This window comes from Pseudorasbora parva, chromosome 18, assembly GCF_024679245.1.
Source record: "Pseudorasbora parva isolate DD20220531a chromosome 18, ASM2467924v1, whole genome shotgun sequence".
Classification (NCBI taxonomy): domain Eukaryota; kingdom Metazoa; phylum Chordata; class Actinopteri; order Cypriniformes; family Gobionidae; genus Pseudorasbora; species Pseudorasbora parva.
Genome location: NC_090189.1, coordinates 11,930,120 through 11,944,479, shown reverse-complemented (window position 1 = coordinate 11,944,479; position 14,360 = coordinate 11,930,120). Strand labels below are relative to the sequence as shown.

The 14,360-nt window shown below is 36.9% G+C and overlaps 1 protein-coding gene across 1 annotated transcript; it reads right to left on the bottom strand.

The window, feature by feature from the left end:
• Positions 1-3,877: 3,877 nt before the first annotated feature.
• Positions 3,878-10,388, bottom strand: cplx4a (complexin 4a). Its single transcript, XM_067424060.1, has 3 exons — positions 10,095-10,388; positions 6,937-7,024; positions 3,878-4,298 (listed from the first exon to the last, which is right to left on the bottom strand). The coding sequence occupies exons 1-3, from the start codon at positions 10,256-10,258 to the stop codon at positions 4,071-4,073; spliced, it is 480 nt and encodes a 159-aa protein (XP_067280161.1). The 5' UTR covers positions 10,259-10,388; the 3' UTR covers positions 3,878-4,070.
• Positions 10,389-14,360: the final 3,972 nt, after the last annotated feature.

Here is a 14,360-nt window from a genome sequence, read left to right as displayed (position 1 = left end):
TGACCGTGATAAGGTGAGAGTAACACAGTTTCCAATTTTATTCAATTGATGTTTTGAATTAAAACGATCTCTTTAGGCTATTTTTACCATAAAATTGTTTAAAAATGCCTAGTTAAAATGTATTTTTTAGACAGCCTATAGGCCATACACTTTGAATAAACTTTAATTTGTAATTACATAGGCTTATGGGAATGGTAGCCTATATAAAAGTCTGAGACATTGCAATAAAAAAAAAAAAAAAAAAATACGTTTGAGTTACAAACATTTAAACATAATGGGCCTACAGCCTAAAACTCCGCGGTCTATTGTAAAGGCGATAGTAATCTTCTACCCCTTAAAAAACAGTAGGCCTAGGCTAACAAAAAAGCTTAGCCTAGTTCACACATAGGCCTAGCCTATAGCCTATATTTCCAGAAGGAAATGAAAGCGTTATTTATGTTGTTTGTGAACGACAAAATGGGCTAGCCTATTGACATCCATGAACGGACTATGCCTATAGCCTACAATTGGAAAATTGGTCTGCTATTGGACGAATTCAATTATTATATCTAATTTAACTATCATACGTTTTGGTGATCAAACATTTAAGAAGCCTAATTAGTCTAAAACGATAAAACACCACCAAGAACTACTTTACACCTACACTTCGAGCATGGAGTGGTCTCGGCCATTAGGGGATTTTGTTACATGAACAAAACGCGATCTCAAGCAGCAAGCGCGCGACCCCTGAGAGCTAGCTTCCAATTGAGGTGCAGTTAATTGGAAGAATTTGCAAACTTCCTCAATATTGAATGGATACGTGTAATTAGCTCCGAACAAAGATTGACAGCAGTCTGATAATCCGCAGGACACACGCTGGTTTGAGGGGATTACACACTTTCCCCCCTCTATCCAAAACAGCACAAATCCTTTCAACTGCTTGGCTTTTCCCTAATTACAACAGATAATGTTGGTATTCCGAGATTTATTGAGACACACACACACACACACACACACACACACACACACACACACACACACACACACACACACACACACACACACACACAGCTAGTGTTTCCATATTTTATGGGGACTTTCCACAGGCATAATGGATTTCACACTGTACAAACTATATTTTCTATCCCCCTACACTGCCCCTGCCCCTAAACCTACCCATCACAGGAAGCATTCTGCATTTTTACTTTCACAAAATATCTCCTTCTGTGTGATTTATAAGATGTTTTCCTCATGGTGACCTAAAATGTCCCCACAAGGACAAGGATTTCAGATACCATCTTTGTGGGGACATTTTAGGTCCCCATAACGTAGGGATTCCACGCCCCCCCCCCCCCCACACACACACACAGCAAAATAAGATAGATACTCTATCTATCTATCTATCTATCTATCTATCTATCTATCTATCTATCTATCTATCTATCTATCTATCTATCTATCTATCTATCTATCTGTCTGTCTGTCTGTCTGTCTGTCTGTCTGTCTGTCTGTCTGTCTGTCTGTCTGTCTGTCTGTCTGTCTGTCTGTCTATCTATCTATCTATCTATCTATCTATCTGTCTGTCTGTCTGTCTGTCTATCTATTGCCATCTTTGTGGGGACATTTTAGGTCCCCATAACGTAGGGATTCCACGCCCCCCCCCCCACACACACACACAGCAAAATAAGATAGATAATCTATCTATCTATCTATCTATCTATCTATCTATCTATCTATCTATCTATCTATCTATCTATCTATCTATCTATCTATCTATCTATCTATCTATCTATCTATTTATCTATCTATCTATCTATCTGTCTGTCTGTCTGTCTGTCTGTCTGTCTGTCTGTCTGTCTGTCTGTCTGTTTAAAAAAAAACACATTGAGAATTATAATATTAGAGTAGCTATATTTACAGGAAGGGAAACATACTTATAATTGTCTATATATATTGATAATATGAGGTCATAAAATGTGAAGACAAGATTACGACGTTACCATGTCTAGTGAAGGAATTTAACGCGTCTTAGACCTGGTAATCCTATTAACAGGTAATCTTTAAAACTCCAAATACACGCTTTTTATCCCCTTGACCATGAACTTAGAATAATTCTTTTCTCCTGTCTTGTCATCTGGTATTGCTAAATGCAACTTTTTTTTCCCCCAGGCCCTTTTATTGGATTTGGATGTTTTCTTATGCATGTAACGCTATAAAACATTGCCACAGTGTGATGTTATGGCCAAGAAAACCTCACAGACTTATTTCGATCACAAACACACAGCAGACCCACTGTTTTTCAATCGTTGGTTTTATTCAATCTGTTTGCAAATGAGACATCAATCCTATTCATCCCTATTTGACTCACATAAAAAGTTAATACATAAGACTAAAGAATCCTAATGAGCATTACAATATCATATACGGCAACGCTAGATGGCCTGCTGTCAAGAGAAGCAGAAATAACAGCATCACATTCATCTTAACCCTTGTGCAAAAAAGCCGGAGGGGGAATTAAACAGAGCTTCTCCTCCGCCTCTGGTTCAAGTCATTATACGTTTGTTAGATATATTTACAGGTAAATATTGCAACATATGCACAAAAAAAGAAATAAATGAGGAAACAGACTACATTATTTATTCAAACAAAACATACAAAAGAAAATAAAGTCCAACAGCAAAATTGAGGGTCAAGCAAATGAGAAGCTGATCTAGAATCAGATGTTGTAGCTTTGGGAATTAAAAACGTCAAATGAAACTTCAGTAACACTTAACATAAAACTTAAAGGGATAGTTCAGCCAAAAAAATGACACCCATTTATGATTTACTCACCGTCAGAGTTCTATTAAAAAAGCCCTGGCTAATCCAAGCTTTTTAATGGCAGGCAGTGAATGGCGGCCCAAAATTTCAAGCCAATAAAGTGCTTCTATCCATCTTAAAAGTGCTCCACACGGCTCCAGGGGGTTAATAAAGGCAAAAGAAAAAAGAAGCGAATCGATGGGTTTGTGTAAGAAAAATATCCATATAAAGTCAAATATGTAGCCACCGGCAGAGAAAGCCTTCTGTATTCAACTTACGAGGAAAGTGTAACGCCGTCGTCGCCGCACCAGTTATGCTTTTTTTGTAAGTTGAATACAGAAGGTAATCTGCTGGAAGCTATATATTTTACATTATAACACACACACACATACTTTTATAATGGATAAATGCACTATTTTTGGGCTTCATATCTTGGAAGAGTCAGGACATTTTTAATATAACTCTGATTGTATTCATCTGAACTAAGAGTGTCATATCTACCTATGACTTGAGTACATTTTGGGGTAATTTTCATTTTGATGTGAACCATCCCTTTAATGCATTAGTGAACATGAATTAACCATAAGCAATATATACTGTAAAAAATATGTAAAAAATAAGTTACCTGGTTGCCTTAAAATTTTAAGTTCATTGAAATTAAAAATTTGAGTTAATAATGAACATTTTTAAAAATCGACAACCTTTATTCAAATATTATAAAAATATTTTTTAGGCATATTGGGTCATTTGTTTATGTTTTATTTGTGATGATGCAGTGAAACATGCCTTTTTGCATGCTAGTGAAACAAGTTGTGCTTTTTCATGATGTATCAATTTTTTTTATGTGGCTCAGATACAATAATATTTTGAGTTTCTTTCATTGTATCAACTCAAATTTTTACTTTCAATGAACTAAAAAATTTAAGGCAACCAGGTTACTTACTTTAAACCATTTTTTTTTACTATATATATATATATATATATATATATATATATATATATATATATATATATATATATATATATATATATATATATATATGGTGGATATCTATATAAATAGTGTTTTATATATTATATTATGTCACCTAAACTTGAATAGCATTCAATCAATGTGGAGGGAAAATTAAGATACATTTTTTGTTTAGTGTTTTCAAAAGCGACCCAGGCTTGCTTCTCAAAAGCACCATGAGCTAATTAGATCACAGAGACCATTGGTAGCAGACAGAGGCTTACGATGCTTTTGGGAAACGCAGCTCTGGTTTGTAGAAATGTGTGAATTTGCTAAACCATTACATGACAGAACACTTCTCCTCAGCTTTGGACTTCATCTCTGTCAGTGTAGCGCTGGCTTTCTCTTTTAACTGATCCATGTCCATGTTCTGTAAATTCTGCATCTGCCCCAGGATGGAGTCCTTCTCCTCCTCCTCTGTGGCGTCCTCATCCACCATCTTCAGCAGCTCATCGGGAACGTCCACGTCATCTCCTGCCATCTGGAGCAGGTTGTCGTCCTGCTCACTCTGAGGGGAAATGCACAACGGGAGTCAAAAGAGGATACAAACAAGTGGGCTAATAAGACTGTTTTTATTTGTAAAACACATTTACACCATAAATGCAAAAATAAACAATGTGGATCAGTTGTGAATTTCACAGTTTGAACATCTTGACCAGCCTTACATTGGCTGAACCAATGAATTTCGGGGACATTTGTTATACAAAATTATAATAAAAATAAATAAAATAAATAAACATGGTTCCAAAAGGGTTTTTTCACTTCCATGCCATAGAAGAACCTTTCAGTGGACAGCTCCTAAAGCCTTTTTGTTTCTTTCTTGGTGTGAAGAACATTTTGTACAATGGAAAGGGTCGATGGATGTTAAAGGTTCTTCATGGATGTTTAATTTTAACCTTCTGGTGCTTTTTGCGTGCCAGTCAAAAATGAGAGATTGTTTAGACCCATTTTTATTTCAATGAAATGAATGTATTATTTTAGTTTGATTATGTTTCTATTTAATATTGGGTATGTATAGTTATATGTATTAGCTTTTAACCACTTTTTGAGCATAGATCTAAAAATTAAAGCTTTGGAGCACAAACTTAAGTTTAGCCTCTATTTAAAAAAGTTACGATAACATTGCGATTGTTGATTTAACTCATCAAAATAAGTTTTGCTTCCTTTTAAAAAAAAATTCATTTTTTTTTATGTTACACTATATATATATATATATATATATATATATATATATATATATATATATATATATATATATTTTTTTTGGTCAGTTTAATTAAATTTAAGTTGAAATGACTTAAACATCCAAGTTGATTGAATGTCCACACACACACACACACACACACACACACACACACACACACACACACACACACACACACACACACACACACACACACACACACACACACACACACACACAAGTTTCAGCCCAACACAGTTATCATTTTCACATTCAGTGTTTGTTTAAATCGGAAATGGACTTGCGTCCATCTCAAAGTCTGTTCAGGAGCATTATTGGCGTATTGCTATTTTGAGGCAACTGAAATAGACTGAGCAACAGAACAACATAAACCTGGTCTAAAGTCAAAAGCGCAGTATTCGTTAATCTAGCAAAAGAGGATTCTTACATGTCCTAAGTGCACCTGTGCCATGCACTTCAGACCATGTGCTCCGATTGTTAGGTTAGATTGACTATTTAACATTTTCAAATCATGTCTATGTCTATGTCCACATTTTTTTTTTTTTTGTCACAAAACCTTTACCAAGTTTTATACGTTAAAAAACAAATAAACAAACAAACAAACAAAAAACTACATTTTTCAAACCTTACAATTTTCTAAGTGACCAAAGAGCAAACAAACATTTTAGACTCAAGCTTCTTAAATGTTAGCCTTTTTGCATTAATGCAATTGAGGATTTAAGAGTGAAAATTAAGCTGTACAAAGACAAACAGATGTTGGGGAAAGCCAATATGTTGGAGGCTTGTGCAGATCTCAGTTCACTCTTCTAATCTGGTTATCTTATTTATTGGAAGTGCCAAGAGCTCAGAGCCACACAAAGCATTCATATGGGAGAAAGAGGGAGAAAGAGGGAGAGAGGGAGAGAGAGGGAGAGAGAGGGAGAGAGGGTGAGAGAGGGAGAGAGGGAGAGAGGGAGAGAGAGGGAGAGAATTAAATAATTTAACAATTGAATTGAATTGTGAGAGAGATTTTGTGTGTATGTATGTATGTATGTATGTATGTATGTATGTATGTATGTATGTATGTATGTATGTATGTATGTATGTGTGTATGTATGTATGTGTGTGTGTCCGTGCGAGCGTGCGTGCATGCGTGTGTGTGCATGCGTGCAGGCATGTATGTATGTATGTATGTATTTATTTATGAATGTATGTATTTATGTGTGCGTGTTTGTATGTATATGCATGCATGGTATTAATTTATTGCTTATGTAATGGGCAATGCTTTGGCAATACTGTACAGATCATGGCAACAAAGCCTATTTGAAATGGAGATAGAGATATACACCCCCCCCCCCTTATTTATTTATTTGTTTGTTTGTTTGTTTTCTTGCTCATATAAATGCTTTTGCAATAACATAGAAAAAGAGAGAGAGAGAGAGAATTATTAATTAATAATTAATTTTAACCAATATATATTTGTTACTGTAGTTGCTATAGTAAAAAATACTTTCCATTTTACATAACCTATTCAAAAGTGTGTGTCGTTGAATTGTTTTTTAAAACATTTAATGCATTTTTATTCTGCTAGGATGCATTAAATTGAGCAAAAGTGACATAAACGACATTCATAATGTTAAATAACAAATATCACAATTTCTACAAAATATTAAGCAGTACAACTGTTTTCAACATTGATAATGATCAGAAATGTTTCTCGAGCAGCAGATCAGCATATCAGAATGATTTCTGAAGGATCATGTGACACTGAAGACTGAAGTGATGATGCAAAGACTGAAAAATCAGCTGTCATCACAGGAATAAATTACATTTGACAATATATTAAAATAGAAAACAGCTACTTAAAATTCTAATATCATCTCACAATATTCCTGTTTTTAGTATATGTTTGAATAAATAAATGCAGACTTGAGAAGGGAGGGGGTAGCAAAGGGACTCTTACTTTAGGAAGTCTGTATTTATCTCGTAGACAAACCCTCAGAGTCGCCCTCTCTGCTTTCTTGTGCAAAAAATCTGCATCTCGTTCCATTCTGCGGATCAGAAATGTTTTAACAACACATTATCACGTGCCAAGAAGAACACCGTGTATTAATCTATATTTTTTTTAATTCTTTGTAATACAGTGGATCCTAATCCTGTGATTTTCATGTTAAAAAACATACCACCGTAAACATGTATAATTCACTGGAAAACATGCATTGCACAAACAGTATATGCGTGACAGAATACTGTAGCACTGGAATGAAATGCCCTTTGGGGTTTAGCTTTACAGCTTAACTCAAGATAAAGAGCTTCAGGATGCTTACGGCATTGTTCAGGCAGTGCAATGACTGTACTTGAAGCAAAGCTAGTTTACCAGCAACAACTAGATAATAAAATCCGTTGGATGTTTGATCTGAAGCTACACAAAGATCTTGAGATGTTTAGATGTAATCTCACAGCAGACATGTATGTTTATTTTATGAATCATCTGTTTCTAACCTGGTCATATTTCTACTTAAGTGAGCCTGCTGATGCTAGTTGTTATCTCATCTCACTTGAGCATGAATAATATCAAATCTTGGGATTAAACTGACAATAGTTGCAATCATGCCTTTTTCCTGTACAATTTGATCTGAAAATCTCCTTCATTTCTCAACACAAAAGGTAACAGCCTTTAAGATAAATATTTCAAATACAGAACAACATACAGTGCATATAATGTAGTGTTAAATCTGAGTTTAACAAAATTAGTAAAACATGAATAAGTAGCCTATTTTTTCCCTTAAAATGTATTTTGTTTGCATGTACTTTTTATGTATAAAAAACATAGTTGGTACCAAAAAGCTAATGACTTGGAATGATAAAAATGGAATGAGTGCCATCATTCCAAGTATTAATCTCCTTATGTAATCGCACCCCCTGTTTATGAGCAAAAATGAATGATAAAAAAGTTTTTTATTTATTTAGATAAGACAATGAAATCAGACTTGTTACACTGCAACAGTGAAATACCCATAAATAATTAAAAGTTTTTAGGTTAAAAGGGTATTTTTAACAAAAACCAAAATGATTAAGGAAGGAATGAAGGAAGGAAGGAATGAATGGATAAACATTGTAAAAAAAAAGATGTCTCCAATTGAAAATGTTGAGGGAGGGAGGGAGGGAAGGAAGGAAGGAAGGAATCAAGGAATGAATGAATGAATGAATGAATGAATGAATGAATGAATGAAAAGAATGAAGGAAGGAAGGAAGGAAGGGATGAATGAATGAAGGAAGGGATGAATGAATGAATGAATGAATGAATGAATGAATGAATGAATGAATGAAGGAAGGAAGGAAGGAAGGGATGAATGAATGAAGGGATGAATGAATGAATGAATGAATGAATGAATGAAGGAATGAAGGAAGGAAGGAAGGAAGGAAGGAAGGAAGGAAGGAAGGAAGGAAGGAAGGAAGGAAGGAAGGAAGGATTAATGAAAAGAAGGAAGAAAGGAAGGAAGGAAGGTAAAAATTAATGAAAAGAAGGAAGGAAGGAAGGAAGGAAGGAAGGAAGGAAGGAAGGAAGGAAGGAAGGAAGGAAGGTAAAAATTAATGGAAGGAAGGAAGGAAGGAAGGAAGGAAGGAAGGAAGGAAGGAAGGAAGGAAGGAAGGAAGGAAGGAAGGAAGGAAGGAAGGAAGGAAGGAAGGAAGGAAGGGAAAATTAATGAAAAGAAAGAATGAAATAAGGAAGGAAGGAAGTTAGAAAGGAAGGAAGAATGGAAGGAAGGAAGGAAGGAAGGGAAAATTAATGAAAAGAAGGAAGGAAGAGATGAATGAATGAATGAAGGAAGGAAGGAAGGAAGGAAGGAAGGAAGGAAGGAAGGAAGGAAGGAAGGAAGGAAGGAAGGGATGAATGAATGAATGAATGAATGAAGGAAGGGATGAATGAATGAATGAATGAATGAATGAATGAAGGAAGGAAGGAAGGAAGGAAGGAAGGGATGAATGAATGAATGAAGGAAGGGATGAATGAATGAATGAAGGAAGGAAGGAAGGAATGAATGAATGAATGAAGGAAGGGATGAATGAATGAATGAATGAAGGAAGGAAGGAAGGAAGGAAGGAAGGAAGGAAGGAAGGAAGGAAGAAAAAAATTAATGAAAAGAAGGAAGGAAGGAAGGAAGGAAGGAAGGTAAAAATTAATGAAAGGAAGGAAGGAAGGAAGGAAGGAAGGAAGGAAGGAAGGAAGGAAGGAAGGAAGGAAGGAAGGAAGGAAGGGAAAATTAATGAAAAGAAAGAATGAAATAAGGAAGGAAGGAAGTTAGAAAGGAAGTAAGAATGGAAGGAAGGAAGGAAGGAAGGAAGGAAGGAAGGAAGGAAGGAAGGAAGGAAGGAAGGAAGGAAGGAAGGAAGGAAGGAAGGGAAAATTAATGAAAAGAAGGAAGGAAGAGATGAATGAATGAATGAATGAAGGAAGGAAGGAAGGAAGGAAGGAAGGAAGGAAGGAAGGAAGGAAGGAAGGAAGGAAGGAAGGAAGGAAGGAAGGAAGGAAGTTTTTAAATATGCAGAGGTTCAACACTCTCTTGCTAGCATGATTGTTTCTAAAAATAGCATTATCCAGCTCAACAAGGCCAGGATAACTCCCACTAATCTCTGCGCTTAGGACTGATTAGCAGCTAGCATCTGACGCTTGCTCTCCGACACCAACATGGAGTCAGTTTCGTCTTTAACCGTTGACATTATCATCTTTTCCACACCCGAGAAAGTTAAGGTGCAGGTTTTAGCATGAACACATCACTAATAACAGATCTGCTGGTCTTTATGAGTTTGCATCACGACTCGAGCTGCTCCATGTTAATCTGCATTCTGCAATGGAAATCAATGGAGCGTTTCATTTGAACAGCCAACAGTGGTTCTGTAATGCACCATCAGCTTTACGGACGGAACATTGAGAAACGGACTCATTTACAGTTGTGTCATTGGGATTAATGTATACTAAGAACCAGACAATCTCCAAAAAGAGATAAAAACAAACTTAAAAACATAATATGCAAGATGCCATATGCTTTTCACTTACTTTCTCAAGGTCATTAAAGGCTAAATAAGCATGCACAAATAAGGCCAGAGAGGTTCACTTACTTTTCCTCCACTAGCTGTTTCTGGTACTCCTCATATTCTTCTCTAGTCATGCCGGCGGCCGCTGCGGGGTCCTTGGGGGTCTCCTCCTCAGCCTTTTCCTCTCCTCCTCCAAGTCCCATTCCCTTCAGTGGGTTCCCAACCATACTTTTGATTAAAAACGCCATTATTTACCCCGTTGGACTCTCTAGCACGACGTCAAGTTGTGATTCCTTGAACTCTTTTGGTTAAACTCCTTATTTCCCAGTAGAGAGGCCCCTCAGATGGATTGTTAATGGTCTAATTGGAGCTAGGCTAACCGACCTGTCTGTCTGGTATCAAGGACACACTGTTGACTAGAAATGGCGGCCAGAAAAAAAAAAAAAAAACGTTTATGGTGCAGCCATAATCTGGATTAAGATACGACTGTCTACTCCGAGAGGCAGATGGCTGTGTGCTTTCTCTTTTGGACACAATAAAAGTGAAAGAATCCAATGCATTTATCAATCATAAGCTCTAACTAGAGGGGGAAAATATCAGTAGACAACAATCAGATAGAAAACGATGAATTTTGTGTTTTGGAGATTAGGTTGGCCTCCGTAGTTGACGTCACATTTGTTGTGTCCACCCACTGACTGCTAATCACATTACTTAATGAGAGACTGACCAATGTAGCTAGTTCCCAGATTTGATATTTATACCCCCCCTGAGCCCAAAGAAGTGAAGCTACAGGATTACAAACCTGTTTATCTCTCTCACAGGATGTGGAGATGAAGACGAGGAGCTGCGCAGTTATTCACTAGATTTACTTGCAAACATTCAGGAGATGTTTCAGCAGTTCTTCAATACTTGTCTGTAGAGATTATTCAAGAAAAGCATGATTGTTATTAAATGACAACCAACTTCTTAAAAAAAAAAACACTTTGTGGGAAACACTTAACATGGATTTATGGTGGTTTAGTCAGTCTCCCAAAGTGACCATGTGATGTGAACTAGTCTTCAGTGTTCAAGAAAGATGGTCTTCAGGTGGTCTAGTTCTTCTCCCAGTCAGTCTGGCAAAGACCGAGTTCAGCTAGCTGAGTGAGCTGATCTTCCAGACTGCTAACAAACTACCAAAACCTTTTTGATTCCTTTAAACTTGACCAATCTGCTGGCCGAAAATACTAACACACAACTTTAGACTGTTTAGCTGTTAGATTTTGCATTGCTTCAACACAGAGTAGTTCATTCAGGCATTGAATGCATGTTAGCATATTAGCATGTAGCATAACATTCACACATGGAGCAGCATAAACTAAAAGTAATTACTAGTCTTGTGTAATTTTATCATTTGGAGTTGACAAGTAGCCTACCTCAGGCCAATTCATGTTGCTGTTTGACTATTGTCTTACAAAGCAACGTTACATTTTGTGAGATGAATATCCCTTTTAAAGCACTGACACAATGATTGTCCTGTGTAAAAACAGCTTAACAGTCTATGGTGACATACGCCAGACTGATTTAAGAAGTTTTTACCATAAGACAAGCATAACTTGTTCGATTTTTCATGGTAAACAAGCAGCTCGGTTATCAGCTATTGAGTTTGCCGATTAGCATATTAGCATGTAGCATAACACGCACGGTGCGTCCTTTTTGTACAACACACAATAAGCATCTTCGATTCTTTGAACTCACGTGATCTTTGTAAATAATCTAAACAATTACTGATGCTTTGCCCTACAAAATGTAACTTTGTAAGGTGATTATCACCTTTCAAATCGCTGACAAAATGATTGTCCTGTGGTAAATGTGGGATAACTACGAACTTGTGACTCTTTAAAAAAAAGAAAAAACGTCTCATTTTATTTTATTATTCACAGTTTGAAGTATCAGGTCAATTCATGTATTTATGAATTCGAAGTGTCTGGTCAATACATGTTGCAGTTTAACTATCGTCTTATTTTGTGGAACAATAGTCAAACTGCAACATGAATTGACCAGATACGCAGAACAATTTGTTTTGTGAGGCGATTGTCTTCTATTTAAGCTCTGACACAGTCACAACTGAAGCTGACATTGCTTGTCCAAGGTGAAGACACTTACGCAATAAGGACACCATTGTGTCCCCAGAGTCCCATAACGGTTCCATTATGGGTGTATTGGAAGCATAAATATGGTGAAAACAAATTATTCCTGAAGGAAAGGTCATTTAAAGAGTGAATTGTTGTGCACAAAGGTCTTACATTTTAAATTTCCATGAGGTGCAATATTGTTGCCTTGGGAAGACAACTACTAGGGCCTATTCATACAGAAAGTGCAATGAAATGAGTCAAAGGTAAACATGCAAATAGAAACAAAACACCTTAAACTGACCATCACTTCGCACTAATAATAAATCAAACCAAAGTGTCCTAAAGGTGAACTTATATGGGTCCAGTGAGCTTGAGCTGGATTGGTCGCACAGTGTGTTCGGAGTGACAGATGTGCTAAACGTACACGCCATCTCTCCATGTAATCCCCTGAAAAGAGAGAGGAGGGAGCGGGGAAGAGAGAGAGAGAGTAGCCTACGCAATCAAGCTGAAGCACAGAACGGTGATTGAGAGTGAAGAGAGACAGAGGGAGAGAACGGCTGTTGGATTATCAGCACTAAGAACCATTGGCACATCCCAGAGCAATCCTCTAATGTCGCAAATGGATGCCAGAAAAGAGGATGCTGACAGCCTGTAGCATCCAGACAGTAACTTCCATAAATATTTATTAATATTGCATAACATTTTAAAAAGCCATTAGGGCAAACACTAACTTTCTTTATGACGTGCCTAAAGCATGCATACTTTATTAAACATCAATGAGTGTCTGACGGCTGGCCAGGATGCTCAAACAAACAATTTCATAGCACCACAAGAAAAAAATAATTATATATTTCTAAAATTTCCCATTACAAAATACTTATTGGCATGCTTTTTTTTTGGTCCAAAACATTTTGGATTGTAATCGCTCCAGTTCCTTTTCTTCACCACCTTTAAACCAACATGCAATCAGTTGTTTGTGATGATTGGAGCTGGATAAAGGTGGAGAAAGTGTGTTAAAGCCCTCTGTCTCTGATCTAATCCCTAACGATGGCCCGGGTCATAGAAGCTTCTATAGAGCAGCACTATGGCTCACGGCTGGGTTCCTTACATAATCCCCGGCAAGAGGCCGCCCCTGTCAGACAGAGTTACATCTGCATCCAGGAGCTCAAAGCTTCCATCCGCTCTTCTGCTACTCACTTAAACAGTTTGAGCTGGGAATTATACTACAATATATTCTTGTGACAGGCAGAAATTACTTTTAAGAATGTATAATCTTTAAGTTTATAACTAAATTCTTATTTTTTTGCATAAAAGTAGAAAACTAAAATATTTTGTGTGCTTGCATACTGATATAACTTACTACTGATACACTATAATGCCAAAAGTCTTAGGACGCCTGCCTTTACATGGCATCCCATACTTAATCCGTAGGGAGTTAGCTCACCCTTTGCAGCTAAAATGGCGTCAACTCTTCTGGGAAGGCTTTCCACAAGGCTCAGGAGTGTGTTTATGGGAATTTTTGACCATTCTTCTAGAAGCGCATTTGTGAGGTGAGGCACTGATGTTGGATGAGAAGGTTTGGTTCACAGTCTCCGCTCTAAAGCCTAGTTCACACTATATATATACACGCACACACACACACATGCATGTACAGTGGGTACGGAAATTATTCAAACTCAGTTTAATTTTTCATTCTGTTTTATATTGCAGCCATTTGCTAAAATCCCTTAAGTTTTTTCTCATTAATGCACACATTGACAGAAAAAGAAAACAGAATCACATGATCCTAAGTATTCAGACCCATTGCTCAGTATTTAGTAGAAGCACCCTTTCGTCTTTTTGGATAAGATGCAACAAGTTTTTAACACCTGGAGTTGGGGATCCTCTACCATTCCTCCTTGCAGATCCTCTCCAGGGCAGCTCTAGGAAGGGTTCTGGTCATCCCAAACGTCCTCCATTTAAGGATTATAGAGGCCACTGTGCACTTAGGAACCTTAAGTGCAGATTTATTTGTAACTTGGCCAGATTTGTGCCAGATTTGTGCCACAATTCTGTCTCTGAGCTCTTCAGGCAGTTCCTTTGACCTCATGATTCTCATTTGCTCTGACATGCACTGTGAGCTGTAAGGTCTTATATAGACAGGTGTGTGGCTTTTCTAATCAAGTCCAATCAGTATAATCAAACACAGCTGGACTCAAATGAAGGTGTAGAACCATCTCAAAGATGATCAGAAGAAATG